This window comes from Mirounga leonina, unplaced genomic scaffold (genome assembly GCF_011800145.1).
Source record: "Mirounga leonina isolate KUSES-001 unplaced genomic scaffold, KU_Mleo_1.0 Mir_174, whole genome shotgun sequence".
In the NCBI taxonomy this organism is placed as follows: domain Eukaryota; kingdom Metazoa; phylum Chordata; class Mammalia; order Carnivora; family Phocidae; genus Mirounga; species Mirounga leonina.
Window position 1 is genome coordinate 2775154 of NW_023270451.1, and position 23860 is coordinate 2799013.

At 35.2% G+C, this 23860-nt stretch overlaps 1 protein-coding gene across 1 annotated transcript in view; it reads left to right on the forward strand.

The window, feature by feature from the left end:
* The window catches only part of NAMPT (nicotinamide phosphoribosyltransferase), a 39938-nt gene extending 16482 nt beyond the window's left edge, over positions 1-23456 (forward strand). The window contains exons 3-12 of the mRNA XM_035020371.1: positions 915-1071; positions 2519-2622; positions 4720-4848; positions 7825-7983; positions 8740-8876; positions 13855-14080; positions 16233-16352; positions 17035-17175; positions 18334-18468; positions 20526-23456. Coding sequence (XP_034876262.1) covers positions 915-1071; positions 2519-2622; positions 4720-4848; positions 7825-7983; positions 8740-8876; positions 13855-14080; positions 16233-16352; positions 17035-17175; positions 18334-18468; positions 20526-20636 — 1419 coding nt within the window. The 3' untranslated portion in view covers positions 20637-23456. The remainder of the gene's footprint in view (positions 1-914; positions 1072-2518; positions 2623-4719; positions 4849-7824; positions 7984-8739; positions 8877-13854; positions 14081-16232; positions 16353-17034; positions 17176-18333; positions 18469-20525) is intronic.
* Positions 23457-23860: the final 404 nt, after the last annotated feature.

Genomic DNA, 23860 nt, shown 5'->3' on the forward strand with positions numbered 1-23860 from the left:
CTGCTTGACCGCCCTCTACCTTAAGCCTTAAGGCATTTTCATTCCTACTGTTTCAACAGAGCATATACGTATTATTCTTCCACTTACTTTCTATTGGTAAAATGTTTTAACCACATTAAAATATAAGAAAATTCAAATTAAAATGAACTCACTTTTTTCTTAAAACAAAGACGTATTAACTTTCAACAGTAACTCTAATCCAAATTCATGGAAGGGAAATAATATTTCTTCATGTTTTTAAACTCCTAGGGATTTGATGTTGCATTGGACAGGCATTTATTTCCCAATTCAGAGGAAATTTGAGAAAAAGTAATATAAAACAGGATTTTATTTTTTTTACTGCTCCTGCTGCATTCATCCAGGTTTTCATAGTGTTACTATGAAGACTGGAAGGAATCATTCTCACTACCTCGCTATATAGATGCAGTAGAGTCATGGGAAGTCGTTGACTATTGACTTATCAAACATAGCACATTTGGGTAGTAACAGTACCAAATTCTGCTTCCAGTTCATTTTTTATATCATGGGTATGCCCCCCCGCCCCCCCACCCCCCCGCCAGGCAGCTACATCTCTTTCCCTGAAAGAAGACCATTCCCCAAGATCAAATGAGATACCTGTCTTCAAACTTTGATTTCAAGTGTCCGTCCATCCCCTTAGAGGCTTCATACTTCCTTAAGTTCAGTTTATTTGTTTATAAAATTTAATACTCACCTGTGGTTTTGAAATTAAAATACTGAACTATTAAAAAAGTATCCTAATAAGTATGATGCTTATTCTTTACAACTAGGAAAAGAAGCTGATCAATAGCAGATAAGAAGTGTAGTTTCTCTGGTTTTAGATAATTTCAAGCCCTTTCTGTCATGATTTATATTGTTCTAATGTTCTCTAACTCAAGTATTTCTCTTTCCTTTAGGTTACTCACTATAAACAGTACCCACCCAATACAAGCAAAGTTTATTCCTACTTTGAATGCCGTGAAAAGAAGACAGAAAACTCCAAGATAAAGAAGGTGAAATACGAGGAAACAGTATTTTATGGGTTGCAGTACATTCTTAATAAGTACTTAAAAGGTATTATTTTTCCTAGTACATTTAAAACGCTGCTTTTATGTAACACTTCATAATTTTTCTCCTATATTGTTATATTCTATGATTTGAAATAACTCCTTCAATAGTTTAATTTTGATATGTACTTAACTACTTTGCCTATTTTAGGGGTTATTTTGGAATTGTAAAAAATCTGTTAATTTGAATGCATTAAATCTTACAATTTGGTGTATGTGCTTATTGTTCTAAATATGAGAAAGATTTTCTGAAACTAATAAGTTTGGGAATAAGTTTAGAAAAGTCAGTAATTTTCTGAGGATAATCTGGTATGTTAATAGATTTAAGTCATTCACAGTAAAGGGTTCATTATTCATCTGGGAATTCATTTTGAATTATGGTAGCAATTAGAATATTTTTGTCATAATCTGTTTTATCTTAAAACCCTATTTTTCAGAACTGCCTGACACTGTGGCCTTAGTCTCAAATGCATTTTAAAATGGAAAAAAAAACCAAAATAATTTCTATGCTTTTGTATTTGAAAGTCCATGTCTAGTTTGTTTTATAATAGTATTTCTGGGGCGAAAACAGTTCACAAAGGTTTTTTATACATTTTGGAAAATTTCATCTCTGAAGCCTTTTCAAATAAAAATCTCAAATGAAGACAGATTAAGTTGAATTTTACACAGATAATAACCTTTTTCCATAATCTTGGCAGTTTTAAGATCAGACAGTTCAGATATGTTATACCATTGAAAACCTACTTGAGTATCCAAAGTACTTTGCAGTAAGACTTCCCAAGATATTTTAAATGAGTTTACTAGTGACCTTATATAGAGAAAGTTACTAAAGATTGATGTCATACTTCAGTTCTACAGCCTAAAGACTTTATAAAATATTATTTATAATTATAGCTAAAATTTATGAATTGCCTATTATAGACCAGCATTATGCTAAGTATATGTCTTAACTCACTTAGTCCTCACAGTCATCCTGTAAGTAGGTGCTCTACTATTATCCTCATTTTACAGCTAAAGATAACTAAAAGTATATTTGAGAAGCAAAAACTTAGTCCTTGTGTAAATTATTGGATTATCAGCCCTGAAGACACCCTTTATAAATAAAGTAAAAAGGTTCACCTGGAAAATTATCTATATCAAATTTGAAGAGTATATATATTAATAGTGATAGAAAAAATACCAACTTAGAAGTTAACTTATTACTGTGATTTAAAAATAATAATTTCTTCTGTACATCTCCTTTTCAAATAAGAACTTATATGCTTAGGGTGAGTGAGCAGAAGGGCAAATTCCTTTTCTGGCTGTGCTGTTGACTCTGGGTGATCATTTAACTTCTCAGTTCTTGGTTTTTTATCCATAGAATGGTGAAATATCTAGAAAGATTAATCCTACAGCAACTCAGCAATTTATAGAATGCCTTTAGAAATGTAAACAGGAGAAATCTGTTTTTTCAGGTAAAGTAGTGACCAAAGAGAAGATCCAAGAAGCCAAAGAGGTGTATAGAGAGCATTTCCAGGATGATGTCTTTAATGAAAAGGGATGGAACTATATTCTTGAGGTAAAAAACGGTTTTCACATTTTGCTCTACTTTGGTTTTGCTTTTAGTTCAAAATTTCTTAAAAGGAATTTGAATAGAAGACTATACTTATGACTTATTTTTCTGTCTGTGACCCGAATATAATGGCTATTTTAGATATTCTTGTGAAAAGTTAAGGGTGACATTTAAATTTTTTCTATAGCAGGTCTCAATAACTGGTTATAATATAAATGAATTATTTAAATCACTAGCATTTTTCAGAAAGGAGATTTAATCTTTTCTTTGAAAGTGTACTATAAGAAAGGGCATGGTTATTTGGCAGTTTTAAAATTTAGGTTTTTTTCTTGGCTATAGATCATTTAAGGGAATAGATGCAGTGAGTCTATCACTATGCATTAATTCTAGGAAATTTCCCTGACTGAATCATTGGAATGGTTCCATGTTGATCCATAAAGTCAGTTTTTATTCTTTGTTGTCCTGATCGATTACTTAAGTCCTGTAATATTCATACCTAGCATGTTTGGATCGATTACTTAAACTTTTGAGCATCCAAAGACCTGGGAATTGAGTTATGAGAGTTGAATGTCCTCTGGTGGTGGTCTTTACTACAAAGATAGATTGGGAATTGGATCTTTTGGCATCTTGCCATGTCAAGTGTTCATTTATGTCTTAAAAACAAATGTCTTTTCCACTGTAGACTATCAAACACAAAATAATTAGAAATACTTTAACTTTCAGGCCTATATTGTAATACTGAGTTTTACTATTTTTTACTTAAGGGTCTTTGAAGAAGTCAAGTAAGCACTCTGTGCTGTACTTTCCCTGTATCTTAAGTAAGATCAGTAAAATCTGTTGGCTAACTCCTGCACTTAACCCCATTTGGTTTGTTGGGAAGAGAAAAGTAATAGGTGTTAAGCTTATTAATATAATTCCCAGTAGCCAGGGTGATAAATCTTTTGATTTTATGTTCAGAGAATTTTAGGGATCTAATCTAGTCTTATCTAACCCTGTTTTAAGAATAGTCTGAGACCTAGAGATGTTAAATGACTTGCCCAGAGTCCAGGTCAGTATTTTTGAGTCCATGCTAGGATTTCTAAGGCAGTAATTCTTTCTGCTCTATCAGGAGGCCTTCCAGTGCTTCTCATTAAACAGATTTTTCTTTTATTTAGTTATCTGTCCCAAATCACATTAAAACTACTAGGATTTCTGAAATAATTTGCCTTCCTAGCCAAATTTAGCCACAGCTTTTACCTTTAAAAGAAGAGAGGCATAATTAAATGTCCGAAAACATACTCTGTAGCGAATATGTTTCAGGCTAATTTTGGAGAGAACTATTGCACTTGGATATTGATTGCCAAAGCTTTAGAAAGTACACTTAATGATTGGTCTATCTATTCCTAAAGTGGTTTTGGTCAACTACCAGAATAAAGAGAAAACCTATTTAAGATTCTTCTACTGGCAGGGATCTCTCTCTCTCTTCTTTTTTTTTTCTTTTTCTTTTTTAAGATTTATTTATTTGAGAGCAAGAGACAGATAGCGAGAGAGAGCACAAGCAGGGAGGAGAGGGAGAAGCAGGCTCCCCGCTGAGCAGGGAGTCGGATGTGGGGCTCAATCCCAGGACCTGAGCCGAAGGCAGACACTTAGCCAACTGAACCACCCAGGCGCCTTCTCTTTTCTTTTTTGTTTGTTGTTATTTTGTTTGTTGCTAATAGCAGTCCCTTATTTTGTCTTTTAACCTTTAGCTTTTCTTTTATGAAAATGACTACTGAAAAGAAAGATAGTGTTCTTGGAATATGTTGGAATAAACTTTTTTTGAAGAAATGGGAAAAAACAACTTTTTTCTTTAGATGACTTTGAGATTATCTTCTAGTGAGAAATGTTCTTATCAGAAGTACTCTGATAACATAAAATTTAAAAATTAGTATCAGTGCCTAAACTGTTAATCATTTTAGCTAATTTTATTTCAAGAGAATAAGGATATTCTAGCAATACAGTAACATGTACAATTGCAGTTTCTATGATAGTAAGATTAGCTTCTGTAAAATATAAAGAACCTTATTAAACAAGTAACTGCATATCATCTGTTGAATGAATAAATTCATTATTGTCTATTACCAGAAATATGATGGGCATCTTCCAATAGAAATAAAAGCTGTTCCTGAGGGCTATGTCATTCCCCGAGGAAATGTTCTCTTCACAGTGGAAAACACAGATCCAGAGTGTTACTGGCTTACAAATTGGATTGAGGTGAATTGTTTTATTTTAATTACTATTTAACATCAACTCAAGGTGTAAAAACCATTCAACTGGGATTCTAGTTTTAAAATTGCTACTAATAAAGCTGTATAATCTCCTACAATTTACTAAACTTTTCCAGGCCTCAGTTTTCTCATTTATAAAGTAACAGTTGGATTAAATAATCTTTAAGGTTCCCTCCAGTGAAATATAATGTTCTGAGACTTTATCTAAGTGAAATTATTAAGAACTATTACTGTTAAAGCTCTGTTGGCCTCCATCTTGTTTGTTGCAATCCTAAGTGTATATTATCATAGAGAAAACTGAGAAAAGTGGCACAGGTTTATTTTTAGTAACTTAAGATTTTTTGTGGATATTCTGTTCTAATTATACTAAAGGAATTTTGTTCAGATTTTTAATAACAGCTTTCTTCATTATCTAATCAGCCTAGAGCCTACGCTTTACCACCTGATATTTGTCATCTAAACAATACTCAAGACTTGCTGATCTTTTTGTTTAATTTCTAAGCCCAAAAAGGAGGATACACTAGAGACTCTGAGTTTATACTGCAAGGCTCTTTGTTTTCCGTTCATCTGTACCTAAGCAGTCCTGTTTTCATATGCTCATAGTTTTGACATTAATAATCTACTTAGCTTCTCAACGGCTTAATTTAGATTTTCTCTACTAGAGGAAATACCCTAGAAAGTGACTACAGAAATACCACCCTACTATCTGAGAGGTGTTTACCCAGTGCTTAGAACTAATTCATTATTTTAGTAGTTTATTGGTTAAACTAATTTGTTGTTATATTATAAAATCATACATTTGAGGTTATTTATAAGGACTGGAAAATTTAGAAGAATTAAGGGGTCTAAGAATGTGTTTGAAATACATTGTCTAAGTTGACAGAAAATTTAAAACTCTCTTAATTAGGCTCTTTATGGGACATCAACTTAAGGTAGGCTAATAGGCCCAGAAAAAATGTCCAATTACCCAAAATAAAGACTTAAAATAGTTTACTGCTTTGTACTGGGAAATACTAGATTTTAAGAGGATGATATTACAAAAACACAAGAGGAAGAGTTACCCATCTATCCTTTTACCTTCAATGCCAAAAGATCCCAAATAGATAAATCTTATTTTGAAAGTCATCATCTATGGGTAACCTTTTTCACTTTTTTTTTAATTTTCTGATTGAGGGTTTAGTCAATAAGTACTTGTCCCTTGTGTCTAATTGAACTTCCATAAAGCAGATATTTATGGACATAGAGGTCTAATTCCCAGCTCACCTTGCTTCATGTATGTTTTTATCTTCTTCAGAAAGTGAAAAAAAAAAAAAAAACACTAGCCTTTAAAAACAACAATAACAACAAAAAAACCCTGTTGTAATAATCATTATTATCTTGGTGTATTTCACTAAAAAACCATGCAGTTAAAAATGTAAATATAGACATCTTAGAGCAGTAGTTTGTTAGCAAATAAATACCATTTTTAATTTAAAAATGACTAAATGTAAAATCCAGCATGAGACTGTTCGCTTTTGAAGGGAAAAAACATTACGTAGTTCCTTGTTTTTATTTGCTTAGAACGTGAAACAGAACTTCCATCAAATTTATTTTCTATTTTATTAATATATATTACCTTAAATAATTTCAATCCTTGCTAGCTATTTTTATCTAAGCCACAACAGTTTATGGTCTGACACAATCCCTATTATGGTTTCTATTATAGATCCTTTGTTTTATAAAAAACTGTGTTTACTCTAAATACCAAGTCTCCAGAAGAGGCTTCTTCATAGTAACTTTGCATCCTTTGTGGGTTTCTGTTGCAAGGGTAAGAGGAGGTTTATCCCAATCTTATCAATCCCCAACCCAAGTTTACCACCTTGTAAATGAAGTCTGATACCAAATCCAACAAACTTGTTACTTATAAAGATGTTGTTCAGGCAATCCTTGATTTAAAACATTTTAAAAAGCCACTAAATAGTATTCCTTCCAATGACCTTTCCCAGTGTATGTTCAGAGTTATTGCTAATATTCTTTGCTATTCACCATGCACTGTATTTTAAAACCCACTAAAAATACTGAATTGCTTTATCAATATCAATATTGGTGCTAGGTTTCTTTCAGAACATGTTTAGAAGAGCCCAAGTGTTCTGCAAAGATGTCTCAGACTTACAAAGGGGCTGAGGAATGAACACATTGGGCTAAACGTAACCATCTCTTCCAAACAAAACGCAAAACCAAACCTTTTTGCTGTTAAAAAGAATTATAAAGTAGACAGTGACCTCACAGCTTTACAGCATATGCAGAAGTGTTTCATGTAGCTTTCTTAAAATGACTTGATAAAAGCCAAGGACGTAAAGCATAACTCAGTGAATAGAATTCTCTAGTGCTAAGCGAAAGCATCTCCGAACTAAAGAACCTACTGGTAGTCACAATAGATCTAAGGAAAAATTAGATCCAAGACTATGTAGAGAAGTAAATGATACCCATACTATTCAAAGTGTATTCCCATGCTGGTCCATAAACTATTTGATGCAGGTCCATGTTAAATACAGAAATTGAGGATAACCAAACTTATTTAGAAACTTTCATGGTAATTGCCTCAACACCTAAGTGTGAGTGTATTTTATAAAACTATTTGTCCATGACAGATTGAAAATTTAAAAAAAATTGGTCCTTTATCACATAGTCTTTCTAAATATTATTTGCTTCGTTGGCGCTTTGGATAGAAACTAGGTAATTTCATGTTCTCTACTATTAAGGTCCTGCTGTGCTTATCCTTTGTGTTGCTGATTTGAGAGCTAAGCTATTCACTATATCTGGAATGCACAAGATGGGCATCTTGCTATACAGTTCAAATGTCTTAACTGGTATTTCTGGTATTATGATCTCTAGGATGTCCCTCCAGAGAAAGCAGGGATTTTCCTCAGAAAGAACTCAATAGTTTATATTCTAATAATTGTGACTAATTTTATCACTACAGACTATTCTTGTTCAGTCCTGGTATCCAATCACAGTGGCCACAAATTCTAGAGAGCAGAAGAAAATATTGGCCAAATATTTGCTGGAGACATCTGGTAACTTAGATGGTCTGGAATACAAGTTACATGATTTTGGCTACAGAGGAGTTTCTTCCCAAGAGGTAAGAAACTGAAATGAACTTCATTTAATAGAATGTGGTTTGTTGGTTAGATTACCATTATAAATTTGGGGGAAGTTACTGATACTGATCTTGGTTCTGAGTAGGCTACATTTTAAAATTCCAGACATTCGGTCAATATATATATTAAGTACCTACTCTGTGTTAGCCTCTGTTCAGAGTACATGGCAAATGTCCCTATTTTTTATATATTGGATGGATGGGCAGACATACAATGTTATATATTATAATAAATTTAGCAGGTGTCAGGTAATGTTCTACAAAAAGGCACAAGGCAGAGTAAGGGAAAAGAGGCTGGTGGGAAATGGGGGTGGGTCACTATTCAGTAGGTCTCTTGCAGGAGGTAACAGTTGACTCCTTAAATATTTAGGAAAACTGGATCTTTGTCATAGGACGTGTTATCTCTGATAATAGTTAAATATCTATCTCTCCAAGAATAGCTGAAGGCGGGGCGCCTGGGTGGCTCAGTCGTTGAGTGTCTGCCTTCGGCTCAGGTCAATGATCCCGGGGTCCCGGGATCGAGCCCCGCATCGGGCTCCCTGCTCCGCAGGCAGCCTGCTTCTCCTTCTCCCACTCCCCCTGCTTTTGTTCCCTCTCTTGTGTCTCTGTCAAATAAATAAAATCTTTAAAAAAAATAAAAAGAATAGTTGAAGACAATTCCTTTGAGAGATACACTTTATACCTCAAAGCATGGGTCTTTTTCTTTTGTTGGATTTTGGTTTGTGGTTTATTTTCCAGACTGCTGGCATAGGAGCGTCTGCTCATTTGGTTAACTTCAAAGGAACAGATACAGTAGCAGGAATTACTTTTGTTAAAAAATACTATGGAACGAAAGATCCTGTTCCAGGCTATTCTATTCCAGCAGCAGAACACAGGTACAATTCTGTTTTCATCCTCCTATTATCTAAACATTTGTTTTCTAAAATGACTTTTTTCACTCTTGTATTGGTGATTCAGTGATGTTTTGCTTAATTACAAGCCAGGAACTACAGTAAATCTTCACAAATGTAAGCAATACAAATTCAGTATTTATAGTAGGTATTAAAGATTAGTATCAGAGAGAGAACTTGGAACCATCCTAATAAAAACTGTTGAAGAGCTTTCTTTTGACACTTTCATTGCCATGTAAGTTTTATTTTAAGAAGTTTTAAGAACTGCTCTGTTGCCACATGCAGGTATGTTTTATTTGTTAAATCTAGGAGCACTCCCTGTAAAACTTGGTCACTTTCCTGCTTTCTGCATGCCCTGCAAGTTGTCACCTGGACCCAGTACCCTCTATTGTAGAAGAGCAAGGCCCTTTGATGAAAGCTTTCTTATCGGCTCTGGCTAAGCCAGCTCAAGTTAAATGAGAAGGCAGTTACAATCTTGAGTGCAACTGCTCTGCTCCTGCATTTAACTTCATTCAAAGTCAGTGGAGCTTTTATAGTTTCTGGTTCTTAATAACCAAAATTATTTACTGTAATCAGTTTGGGGAAGTTTATTAAGTTCTACTCATACTTGGATATCGCAGGGTGCTAAAACCAGCAGTGAGTTTTAGAATAAAGCTGAGGTTTTATCCAAGGCAATCTACTGGGTGCTAAAAGGGATAGAAAGATACAAGAAATGGACCCTGTCTTCAGTATAAAAATAATAAACTAGCAACATTCTGCTCTGTTGATGAAGTACTTGTAAAGAAGTTAAAGTGCTCTAGTTGTACAAGGGAAGGAAAGGAAAGATGTTACCTCACTGGCAGGATCAAGAAAGCTTTTTGTAGAGATGGTTATGTGAAATCATCACTTCTTGAAAAAATAGCAAAATTTAATGGCAGACATAATCTTTATTGCATGCCTACCACAGGTCAAGCATTGTCCTGAGAGAGCAGGAGTGAAAGAGGAGAGTGAATATGTTTGTTTAGGGGATACGGGCTGAAACATAATGGAGATTTTGTTGGGAACATAGGGGTAGACCCAAGACAGGTTAGTAAAGGCCCTCAAATTCATTTGACATTGAATGTTAACTGCACATCATGCTAGGTTAATCTAATTACTTATTCAAATGAGAGTGAGCATTGACGTTTTGAGCATAAGGAGCTTTGTCATCAGAGAAATATTTTAGGAAGATTGTTTTGATAGCAGGATATCCTAATAAATTGACAGAAACAAGAAGTTAGGAGGCTGAATAGGAAGCTGTTGCAACAGTTTGGAGAGATGACAAGATGCAGAACCCAGTGGGTCAGTGAATGGAAAGAAGGGGCTAAATAAACATGAGCAGTGGCTTGGGAGATGAAATTGCTAAAACTTGATGATTAGGTTGGGGCTGGTAGAGGGTAGATTCCGCAAACATTCATGGGCATTGCTGTATCAGTAGGGCCCTGTTGAATACTCTCACAGTCAAGACATGTCATCAACAGATGAAGGTTCTAGCATTACAGTATTTTTATTTTGGACTTAGATGTATGTCCATCTTCTAAAAACTTAAATAGTATCTGTGGGCACCTGGATGGCTCAGTGCGTTGAGCAGCGGGCTCTTCATTTTGGCTCAGGTTATGATCTCAGGGTCCTGGGATGGAGCCCTGTGTCAGGTTCCACGCTCAGCAGGAAGTCTGCTTGTCCCTCTCCCTCTGCTCCTCCCCCCATTCATGCTCTCCAGTAAGTAAATAAATCTTAAAAAAAAAAAAAAAAAGTAAGTAGTATCCGTATATTAGACTCTTCACTGATGGTTTTGTTTTCATAGTAGTAACATCACGAGTATGATACTATAAATCTGAGAATAAAGATATATTTTCTTAGTGTGTTCATGTTAAAACAGAGTGAAATCCATTTTAAAGTCTCATAATACTTGCTACACTTGTAAATTTGACTCTAATATATAAGAATATTTCAGATGTTCTTAAATAGAAAAGTCTTTTAAACAATAGCATGGTATAGTGAAAGGAGCTTTGGGCTGAAAGTTGGGAAATCTGAGTGACCCAATGAATCCTACCTGACAATCTAGGTGGCCTTGAGCAGTTTGTCCATCCAGCCAAAAGGGAGGAGCTAAAATTCCAGATCTCCAACATCAGAAGGTCATTAAGGATAAATGAGCTAACATCTAAATAACTTCAAGATAAGAGAACTCTAAAAGAGCATTGCCATTATTGTTATAAATATTTTAATATACAAATCTGGACTTAAACATATGCTGTTGTCATTTGTTTTAACAGGACTTTTCTGTTTTCTTCCCAATGTACTACCAGTTCACAAACTTAGATTCTTATTTTGCCCTATTCATATAATGGTTTTCATATTCCTGATTTACTTTTTCTGAGAATGTGCAAAAGCAAAGCCATGCTTTCTTATAGCCAGTGATAACACATTTTTTTAAAAAAACCCCACTGAACCCAAAGATGTGGGGAGAGTTTGGTTGACCAAGAAATTTAAGAGAGGTATTAGTCTATTTAATGCGGAACCCAATTTAAAATTGTACATCATGTGGTTAAGAAAATGCTACTTTTTTGAGCTTATGTAAAACTGCCTTGTTAAACTATATAAGTAAAACAAAAATAAATCAACAGAACATTGAGGAGGAAAAAAAAACATGCTATTATATAATCTTTCCTTCAAACTTTGGAAAGATGATTTGATTTGATGCTGGAAATTGGAATATGGCATTAGTAGAATTCATTGAACAAATACTTATGAGCTCCATATACCTAATACTATTATCAGAAAAATAGGTGTTACAAATGGATTATGCAGAGGGTGCTGTAGGAAGTGTCTCCACAGAGATCGATATAATAAAGATAATCATCTTCCTACCTGACAAGTCCAGAAGAAAAACCTGGACTCTAAGGTATAGATTTTGGAAACCCTTACCACAAGGGGATTTTGAGTGTTTTTCACAAAGGGAGGTGGATGGAGGAAAGCATGCACTGGGTCAGAGCCTATGGTTAGACTGAAGAAGAACGCAGCCTCTGAGGGAGACTAAAGAGGAACCACAGAAATCGGAAAAAAATAAATAAAAATGGGGGAGAGGTCACTGAAGTCATGAGAAAGCAAGCTTCAGGGAAGTTCAAGTACCAAAGAGAAAACAAAGTAAAAGACTAAAAATGAACAGTGAAGTGTGGTCGGTGATACAAAGAGCAGAGTTAGGTGGCTGTATTGATCCAGCGCTGGGAAAACATCCCTGTGTAGGCGATGAGCTTTACCTGTATGAGTTCATGCTTACATTGCAAAGCTCTCTAGTGTTGGTATTCTTTGAGCTCAATTCTCTCCATCCTTCTAAAGAGGACAGTAGTGGTTCTTGATGGGAAGAAGGGGCTGCTCTTCACCCATGTCTTAAGTTTCCCTTTAGCCTGCAGATGCTGGTGTGAAGTAGGGAGCTGGCTTCGGAGCTACTAGCAGCCTCTGAAATTGTCAGGAAGAGCGTTCGCTCCAGAATGAGTTGTATGGGACTAGACATGCTGTCTCTCCATTTCAGATAAAAGGAGTCTCTGGACAGCTAAGTCTTTGTAACCCTGAAGTGTCCATGCTCTGTTAGCACCAGCATATCATTGACAGCATGGGAAAATAGTTTACTCCAGTCCTTTAGGCGGAAGAAACAAAACCCGTAACGAAATGACAGTTTCAGTCATAGATTAGTATGACTCTTTAAACGGTTTTGAGGGGCGCTTGGGGGGCTCAGTCGTTAAGTGTCTGCCTTCAGCTCAGGTCATGATCCGGGGGTTCTGGGATCAAGCCCTCCATCGGGCTCCCTGCTCCGCGGGAAGCCTGCTTCTCCCTCTCCCCCTGCTTGTGTTCCCTCTCTCGCTGTCAAGTACATAAAATCTTTAAATAGTTTTGAGATAAATTTGTACCTGCATGGGTTAGACAATAAATGAATGGGTTGTCTTCCCATTATTTTACTAGAAAAACGGAAGTGGTAGAGATGAAGACTGGAAAATTAGGGAGAAGGAAAAATTGCTTGGCATGAGGAATTGGTAACAGTTTTCAAATTCATTATTAAATTGTTTGACTTATATTTATTAGCCAAGAAGTACTTGTTACATATTATTAATCTATTCAATAAGAAGAATCATTATTGAGGACATTTTAAAAATCACTATAGCAGTTTTTGCCTAATACATACTCTCACATTTTATTTCCCATCTTAATTATGTTTTGCCCAAACTAAGTATTAAAATCCTTACAGTCCCTGGGCATGTATTAATTAGTCGTGGATACTCTATAGATGAAATAAATGACTGCCTCATATTGGCCATTTGAAAATATAACCAGTAAAGGGTTAGTTGACTATATGTATATATAGTACAGTACAAATAATTGCCTAAGTAATTGCCTTTAAGTATAAGATTTTTAAAGTTCAAAAAGACAAATATATGTCCCTGCTATTATTGGTATATGGTTTTGAAAATTCACAGAAGGGAGCCAAGTGCTTGCATTGCCTAGCAAAATAGGAATATGTGTTCATTCTTTCTGACATCTTGCCATAATGTACAGAGTGCATTCAGCAGGTGCTTTTTTTAGTTAACTGATTTGATTTGATTTTTTTAAGTAAACTCTACACCCAGCATGGGGCTCGAACTCACAACCCTGGGATTAAGAGTCACATGCTCTACTGCCTGAGCCAGCCAGGCGCCCCTAGTGAACTGATTTAAAATGAGTAGGTTCAGGAATACAAAAAAAATTGGGTGACTATGACTTTAAGTTAAAATAACTATAGTTATTTTCAGCCAGGGGGTGTCATGGCCCAAATAGTCAGTGAACCTTATGATGTGTATTCATTAAGCTAAATCACTCACCTTTGCGCTGTTGATGGTGTAAGTATGGTACATGAGAGATGATTCAGCAATAGATGTGTCTGCCTAAGTAAATCTGTTTTCATTTTGTTTTCTAGTACCATAACAGCTTGGGGGAAAGACCGTGAAAAAGATGCTTTTGAACATATAGTAACACAATTTTCATCAGTGCCTGTATCTGTGGTCAGCGATAGCTATGACATTTACAACGCATGTGAAAAAATATGGGGTGAAGACCTAAGACATCTAATACTGTCAAGAAGTACAGAGGCACCGCTGATAATCAGACCTGATTCTGGAAATCCTCTGGACACTGTATTAAAGGTAAATTTTAACACATAACTTGATTATTAAAATGCCTGTAGATGAGCTATATCAGTACTATTTTAATTTGTGCACATGCCTTTTCAGAACTATCTGTTTTAGAATTGTAGCCCAGGGGTGTAATAAATTTGTCCAAGGATACAAAGTTCTGGGTTATTTATATGTTGTCAAATAGATAATAACATTGAACAGATATTTTCTACTTACCTTGAAAATTAATTAGTAACATTAATCCTGTGATTTGGTTACCAAGTTTGTGGTTTGTTTTCTTTACCACAAGTCATTGCTATACCTTTGAAGTTTTTAGTGCAAAAGAAATACACGCAAGGTGACGTGGAATTAAAAAGAATTCGAAAATACTTCTTAGATAGTGATTCTTTGGAGATGCTGTTGATCCTCAATGTAGCATTGCTGTTTTGTTTTTTTTGTTTTGTTTTGTTTTAGCGTTCAGGACTTGGTTTGCCTTCTTTGAAAATCAGTAGTAAGAGCAGGTTATTTGATGCCTACCACTAGAAAAATACTGTGTTAGGTGCTTTACTTAAGCTGTGTCATTTAATCTCTATGAAAACCCTATGATAAATACTACCATCTGTTTTATAGACAAAGCAACAGGCTTAGAGAGGTTAAAATAACTTGCTAAAGGTCACACAACATGTAAAATATGCCAAATACCCAACATAGATCTTTCTGGCTCCTGCCTTTCCACTTTACCACACTTTCCGAGCTAATGATTAGATGATAAATTACTTACCCTTGAGAAAGGGGGATATAGAACCAAGGAAGTCTTTTCCTGTTCCATTCAATAATAGGCCATTTTTAAGGTCTTAGCCTGAAATACTAATAAATTTGGTTTTAGCAAACTTAACAAGTTTCATGTTTTCCCTGTTACCTAATAAAAATGTACTGACCTAGTTAAGAATAAACCAAGTCATCAATATGTAATTTTCTCATTGGTAAAATCTTTATTTAGGAAAAGGGAGTGATGGGGGTAAATATATGTCTGGTAGGTCTTTTATATCTCTGACCAAGCTTTCTGAGAAATTTTAGATCAGTGTTCAGGAATTTCAGCTGTTCTAAAACTTAGTAGGCGGGGCGCCTGGGTGGCTCAGTTGGTTAAGCAACTGCCTTCGGCTCAGGTCATGATCCTGGAGTCCCTGGATCGAGTCCCGCATCGGGCTCCCTGCTCGGCAGGGCGCCTGCTTCTCCCTCTGACCCTCCCCCCTCTCATGTGCTCTCTCTCCCTCTCTCATTCTGTCTCAAATAAATAAATAAAATCTTTAAAAAAAAATAAAAGTAGGCAATGAACGAGCGGGATGATTTGCATAATATGCAATTTGTCTTTAAAAAAATGGGTGTCACCTTTAAATGAGAACTCCAGAGAAACTTGGGTTATATATGATTCATTTCCAGCTTTGCATATCATAATTTCTTTGAGGTTTGTAATTCATATTTGGGTTCTATCAGACAAAATAAGCCAAACAGGGGCACCTGGCTGGCACAGTTGGTTAAGCGTCCAGCTCTTGATCATGATCTCAGGGACGTGGGATGGAGCCCCGCATCAGGCTTCGCACTTTAAGATTCTCTCTCTCTCTCCCTCTGCCCCTCCTGCTTGCTCTCTCTCTCTCAAGTAAATAAATCTAAAAAAATAAGTAAGCCAAACAAACTGTTGGGCATAGGCAGAATAAATCCAAATCTTAATTATAGGTTTGTCAAATGATGTTTTATATACCTACTAAAAATACCATATTTACTGTTTTTGATTCATTGACCTCTGGGTTATGGGCCCGCATGCTTTCACTGGGCCACTCTGCTCACTTATATTTACTGTTTTAATTTCCTAATGTTAAAGGTTTTTTTCTTGAATCTGTAAAATTTGAAAAATGGGAAGGAGAAAACTTGTGTTTTGAGCAACTTTACAGTATAAATTGACATGAGAGAAAAATAGCATGCCTGTTTCTAATGTACTCAAAAGGAATTGAGACTAAATTTTAGAAGGCTTGTACATAGTGTTGTAAAACATTTTAAGTAATTTGATCAATTTTTATATTCTCAAGATTGTCTAGCAAAGTCATTTTTTTAACTGTGGAAAGCTTTTACACATTTTTTTTTCAGTTGTAGTTATTTTGTGTTGGGTGTGTATTTTCCCCTACAGGTTTTGGATATTTTGGGTAAGAAGTTCCCTGTTACTGAGAACTCAAAGGGCTACAAGTTGCTGCCACCTTATCTTAGAATTATTCAAGGGGACGGAGTAGATATTAATACCTTACAAGAGGTATGTATTTTATATTAAAGTTCCAGTAAAGCAATCCTTAGAATTAAGTTCCTTATCAGTTTGGTAAATAGCACATTAATAATTTAAGTACAGCTGTGATTCTTTTCATAAATGTTTATGATCATATGTCTTTTCTGTTAATTGCTTAAAATTTATAAACAGTTGATTCTTGAATAATGCAGGAGTTGCATTATTATACTCCTTCCACCCAGCACAGTCAGAAATTCATATATAACTCTTGACTCCCCCAAAACTTAACTCCAGATAGCCTGCTATTAACCAGAAACCTCACCAATAACATAAACAGTCAATTAACACATATTTTGTCTATCCTATGTATTATACACTATATTCCTGCGGTAGACACAAAACCTTAAATGTTTTATCACCAGTTGTTTCTCATTCCCTCATTTCTTTCATTACCCCAACCCTAACCACAGTCAGAATGGCAACACCACACATGCAGGAGCTTGGAATGAAATCCCCTCCTTTCACAGTTATACCTTTTTGAGGTGGGTAGGTCTTTTAAAAGAGAAAATGTAGAATATAACTCTGTAGGCCTTACTCTTACCTCACCATGTATGGTGTTATAAAATGGCTCTAGGATGTTTTTATTCATCAGTATGACTCAGCAAAAATAACCTTTATCAGATTACTTAGTTTTTGTTTTTTAATCCTCTAGATTGTAGAAGGCATGAAGCAAAAAAAATGGAGTATTGAAAACATTGCCTTCGGTTCTGGTGGAGCTTTGCTACAGAAGTTAACAAGAGATCTCTTGAATTGTTCCTTCAAGTGTAGTTATGTTGTAACCAATGGCCTTGGGGTATGTCCTTCAACTTTTGCTCCTGTGTTAACTTCTATATCTGACTGTTGCATTGAATAACTGCATTCTACTGAAGGATATGGTCCTAAACTCATAGTATGTTTACATGTACCACTGACCTTGACTCAAAACAAAGAAAAGAGACATTAGGTAAAAAATAACATGACTTGGAGAGAGGAGGAAGAATAAGATTTAAGAGATGATACAGGCCAGTCATTTCCCACTAGTTCAGTATTCTACCTTTGAGTCAAAGAGCTGACCATTTCGAGTGGGAATGCCAGCTAACCTAGCCATCACATACTAAAGCTAAGCATGTCAGCACTGTCAGTGTTTTAGGAAGGTGCAGCATGAGGTTGGAGTTGTGATGCCAGAATCCCATTCTAATAGCCTTAAAACAGGGGAACCCAAGCTATCTGTTTCAGGCAGCTGAACAGCAATTGCCCTGACCCTTCATAGACTTTTGAGAATCTGTGGATCCAAAGGTGGGAGTGGGGGAGACTAAGAACTCCTCAGAACACCTGGGTTGGTTCCCTGCTTTACTTCATTTCTGTCTGTCTTTGGAAAGTTCTGGGGTTGATTCACTACTTGCTTCTATTTTGTTGGCCTCCTACCTTCTGATCTTTAAACAAACCTTCTGTTCTCTTGAGGTTCTCTAGGTCTTCTTTGCTTTTCACAATAACAAGGAATGAGTAAAAAGTAACAAAAGGAGAGGTTATCAAGTAATGGAATGAATGGAAGCCTTTACCTTAGTAAAAATTCTAGTTCCCTTGCCACAGATTCCATAATACATTTGACATAGATTTTTTTTTTTTCGGTAGCATGCATGTGCTATAAGTTGAATCAGTTAAAGGCAATGCAAAATATAAAAGATCCTTAAGGGTTACATGTTAACTTCAGTGACGTCCTACAACTAGAGTAGTAGTTATCTACAGTGGTAAGAAAGGATATTTTCAGTACTTGGATTTTGTTCATACTTTACATAACGGAGGACTCTGTCCTCCAACACAGGCTAGAGTTATGCTTCTAAAAGCCAGATGTGGATTCGTTTAGTTATACCTATAAAGTACCTAAAGTTTATGTATAAATTATGTATAAACTTTTTTCTTTAATGGGAATTGAGTCCACATTCCTGATTAGTCTTATTTCTCTTTCTTCCAGATTAATGTCTTCAAGGACCCAGTTGCTGATCCCAACAAAAGATCCAAAAAGGGTCGATTATCTTTACATAGGACACCAGCAGGGAATTTTGTTACACTTGAGGAAGGAAAAGGAGACCTTGAGGAATATGGTCATGTATGTTATCTATGCTGATCTTTTTTTTTTTTAACAGTAGGTTAGCTTTCCAAATTAAGAAAAGGGGCTCTTATGTTGTATTTTTTAATTATTTTCAAAACAAATTTTTTCTTGAAGGACGAAGTACTTTTGTTGTAAAAAGTGTACAAATGCTGACCTAGCCTACCAAAATAAGATGAAAAGCAAGACGGGGCTAGATCCTAAGTGAGATTGGGCATACAATGGAGTGAAAAACTTTATAACATTAAAAAAAACAAAGTAAAAGTTCTTCCACATAGTGACCCGCAGGGTAGTGATTGATGAGCTTCAACAAGCTTTTGTGTATTTGATCTTACTCTTACTGCCAATTTAGCAGCAAATAATTTCTGAAGAGGAGTAGCCAAGAATACTTAAAGGAAGCTATTGATGTTAGAGTAAAACTTTGGTAATTTTAATAAAGGAAGGGCTATCCAAATTCTGAGATGTTCTTAAAGATAACTATTTTTTTTTAACTTAACAGAATCCAGTCGAGATAGTTTTCTTTAGTCTCATATGATTCTCACAGCAATTCTGGGCTTAAAAAAAAAGCAAATTATGTTATGTTAGTGTAAGATATGAAAAGGCCAGGACTGGATTCTGATGACATAATAATAATTGGTGAAACCTAGACTTAACCAAGTTTTTGGATTCAAATCAACCAAACTGGAAAAATTTCTAGTGTGCTGAAGTGGTCCATATGATCTAACGGTCTTTAACATGCAAAAGTACACTTACATTCGTGAACTCAGAAGTTACAAAATTTATTTAAGCCACTGGATTGAAAAAACTCACTTTCAGAGGGAAACTACTCATGAACATTCATATTATCAGAAAGAAGTTAATACCAAAAAAAAAAAGTTTATACCAAACATTAATTTATTACTATGGATTCTTAATACCATATCAGATATTCTGCTTAAAGTATATTACTTTGATATTCTTTAAAGATTTTGAGCCAAAATATTTTTCTGTCTTTAATGAAAAGTATTTAATCAAACCTAAACTAACGTTTAGGTCTAGCCTGTTGTTTAGGGCTTTGGTAGCCTTCACTTAACTCTTTTAGCACCAAGTGTTTCCAGATGGACTAGAGACATTTTAGACACAGACCTAACTATGATTTTAAAAAGGCACTGATTTTAAGAGTATGTAAATGGTACTCTAGAACGTTTGAGGCAGTAATCAATTATAATCCTAAATGCCATTATGATTTAAGAGTAGGAACCACCATTCTCTGATAGTACTTTATGAAAGAAAAGGTCACATACCTCAATCTTGATGGAAAACTTAGGCATGACAGATTATGTCTGTGGGTGTTTTAAAGAGAAACTAAAGGCAGGCAGACAGTTCCTTAGGGAGACCAAGTGGCTTTACCAGACCCAAAAGGGGATTTAGTTTTAATTCTCGATTGTTATCCTTGCATAGATCAAATGGATTACATGTATCAGTAACTTCTGGAATATACACAGCTTTTAAATCAGTCACTGTGCATTCATCAAAGAAATCAATACTTACTTTTGTTTCTGGTTTGGTTTCTTGTTTTTTTAGGGGTTTTTTTGTTTAAGTCCAAAACTCAGTGCCTAGGAAATTTATTAAATTCCAGGGTTGGTAAGTTTAATCAGTGTTGAGCCCGTTGTCTAGGAACAAGGGAAGGTCTGGCAGGCTCTCCTTGCTCACTGTCAGTCATGATGATCAGCAACAGCATGGCTCTTCTGGGCAGCAGGCATCTTCCACCTGAAAACAGAGAGATGGATCAGCTAGTGGGGTTTTTTTTGTTTTGTTTTTCCTTCAAGGAAAACTTTTAAGAATATTTAGATCATTGCTTCTTTTAAAGCTAAATATTTTTACATAGCCCTTTTAGATATTGCCATGCTCTCTGCCTGCTCCACCAGCATTGTGTATAAAGTTATTTCATAATTTGAACACCATCAAACATCTCTGTATTTGACTAGTCAGTCTGATTCATCAAAGCATTACTGAAGTATATTTTGCTTGATAGTCTAATATAACCATTACATTTTAGTATTATTATGTTTGTACAGGATCTTCTCCATACTGTCTTCAAGAATGGGAAGGTGACAAAAAACTATTCATTTGATGAAATAAGAAAAAATGCAAAGCTGAAGATCGAACTGGAAGTAGCGCCTCATTAGGCTTTATGAGGGGGTGTGTGTGCTCGCCTGCGTGTGTGTGTGTGTACGTGCATGCACGCACGTAGACACCTGCGTGTGAGTATATAATGTTTATTGTACAGATGTGTGGGGGTTTCTTTGTGTTTTATGATACATTGCAGCCAAATTATTTGTTGGTTTATGGACATACTGCCCTTTCATTTTTTTTTTTTTTCCGTGTTTAGGTGATCTCAAATTAGGAAATGCACTTAACCATGTAAAAGATTAATGCTGAAGTAAGCTTTTTAGGGCCCTTTGCCAATAGATAGTAATTCAATCTGGTATTGATCTTTTCACAAATAACAGAACCCAGAAACTTTTATATATAACTGAAGATCACATAAAACAGATTTGCATAAAATCATTGATTGCTTTATGTTTATATTTAACTTGTATTTTTGTACAAACAAGATTGTGTAAGATATATTTAAAGTTTCAGTGATTTAACAGTCTTTCCAACTTTTCATGATTTTTATGAGCACAGACTTTCAAGAAAATACTTGAAAATAAATTACATTGCCTTTTGTCCATTAATCAGCAAATAAAACATGGCCTTAACAGAGTTGTTTGTGTTATTGTACAATTTGAAAATTATGTCGGGACATACCCTATAGAATTACTAACCTCACTGCCCCTTGTAGAATATGTATTAATCATTCTACATTAAAGAAAATAATGGTTCTTACTGGAATGTCTAGGCACTGTACAGTGATTATATACGTTGGTCATTGTATTGTACCAGTGAAATGCCAAATTTGAAGGCCTGTACTGCAATTTTATATGTCAGATATTGCCTGTGGCTCTAACATGCACCTCAAGATTTTAAGGAGATGTTTTTAGAGAGAATTTCTGCTTCCACTATAGAATATATACATAAATGTAAAATATTAACAAAAGTGGAAGTAGTGTATTTTAAAGTAATTACACTTCTGAATTTATTTTTCCTATTCTATAGTTGATATGACTTAAATGAATTACTGGAATGGGTAGTGAGTGTACTTATTTTAAATGTTTTGATTCTGTTATATTTTCATTAAGTTTTTTAAAAATTAAATTGGATATTAAATTGTATGGACATCATTTATTAATTTTAAACTGAATCCCTCAATAAATAATGCTCAAGCAAGTTCTTAAATGAGGATAAATTAAAGCATGGTGACATGAGTTTGAATAGAAGAATCTTAACCAAGAGTAGTAAGTTGGCTACATTCAACGTGTTCAACATCAAAATGTTCTAGAGTGATTAACTGCTAGATTCTGAGTCAGTCATCACATCTGACTAGAGACCAGTTTTAATGATTCTTTTCTATTTACATCATCTGTTCTAAGGCAGGAGTTGGCCAACTATGGCCCACAGGCCAAGGTCAGCCTGCTCTTCTTTGTAAATGCCTATTGTCTATGACTGCTGTCTCAGGACAGTGCAGAAACCAAGTAGTTACATAGTTACCATATGACCCACAAAGCGTGAGAAGTTTGCAGAAAAAGTCTGTCGGCTCCTGGGGTCTAAGAAAAGGAGTGTGTGCCTTGAAGTTTAAGAGAAATGTTGATTTCCAGGGAAGGGAGGAAGCTATGTTGATAAGGAGTTTGTCTCTCTTTTGTCCTTTCTGTTCTTATTTAAGAATCTGATCTTGGAAGACTGATTTTGAAAGCTAACAACATGACATTAAATGTGAAACTAAAAATTAAAAAGCCATAAATCATCTGTCCTAAACAGTTACATGAGAAAGGTATTTATCAGTAGAATAATGTCTCTTAAAAACATCATTAAAAAGAACATGGTTTTTGCAGATGATTCTAAACACTTGTTTATTGAGAATAATAAGCATTATTCACTTTTATTAAGAGTTTTCATCCTGTAATTCCTAGTGGAAAATAATTTTAAGCCGATTCTTTTAAATGTATCTAAGTAAAAATTAGTATTAAAAACACAGCTTTCTTCACAAAATGTGCTAAGGGGCTTATAGAGAATTAAAAAACATATTTATTACCAAATAACAACTTTGATAACCACCAGTAATTTTGATTTTGTTTAAACATCGGAATTATACTAGAGACAATACTCTTTGTGTACTGTGAATCTCAGCAGTTTCAGAGTAGCTAGAGGAGTTTTATTCTAAAACTTTCAGTGAATGCTAAACTCTGTACGTTAGTAACATGGCCATAGATTGGAGGGGGGGGAATGATTAATGAGCCCCTTGGAACTGATTCATCTGAATTTCTATGACTAAGCACTTAATATTTGGCCATGCCCATTCTCAGTAGCAAATGGTTGACATAGTTATCAAATAGAATTCTGCTGTGTATCACCTTTAAATCAGCCTAAATCTTCCAGACAAAAGCAAATGGCATGTATGGGTTTGCTTAAGTCATTAGATTTGCAGTTGATGTCAGTTAATCCCTCTCAATTCATAACATCATGAAGTATTTGTATTTTAAATAGAAGATAGGAGTTCTGCGTTAAGACTCTTTAATTTTTGTACGCTATACTTCAAGTCAAATGGTTTTAATGATTAGCCCTTATTTCCTTTCTTTAAATAAATTGTTATGAAAATATTTTATAATGAAATTCATCTTGGAGAACTAGAAAGAGAAAAATGGCAAGGTAATTATTGTTCTGTTTGCCATAATTTAGAATTCAACACTTCAACAAGGATTTTGTAGTTTCACATTCCTTTTTAACCCATTCAGTGGAGAATATCCAGCTTTTCTCCCAAGTTGTATGTTAACTCTAATATGTATACAACATCAACGGTGAACATGTAATAAACATGGAAATAAAGCTTAGCTCTCTTAGTGAAATGATAAAGTTGACTGTTTGCTTCAAAGACTGGCCATTTCGAGATTTACCCCCTTTTGGGTATTCCTCCAATTCAAAGAACGAGAAAAGGAGAGAGGCATCAAGGACGACTGCTCTCCTTCCTGCCTCGTGCAGCTGTCTATCTGAATGGCAGTGCCTCTTACTAAGGACACTGCAGGGAGACCAGATTTGGGGGGGAAAGGGCACGAGTCCTAGGTTAAGATCTGAGACGCCATGGAGACAGCTGAATGTGGATATTAGGGACACGAGGGTCTCCAGGTACGACTGTGAGGTAGAGCTGGTCCTGAGAGACACAGGAAAGGGTACTTCTCTAGGGAGACAGACGATGGCCTGGCAAACCACATGCCACATCCAGCCCGTCTGTTTTTGTTTTTTTGTTTGTTTTGTT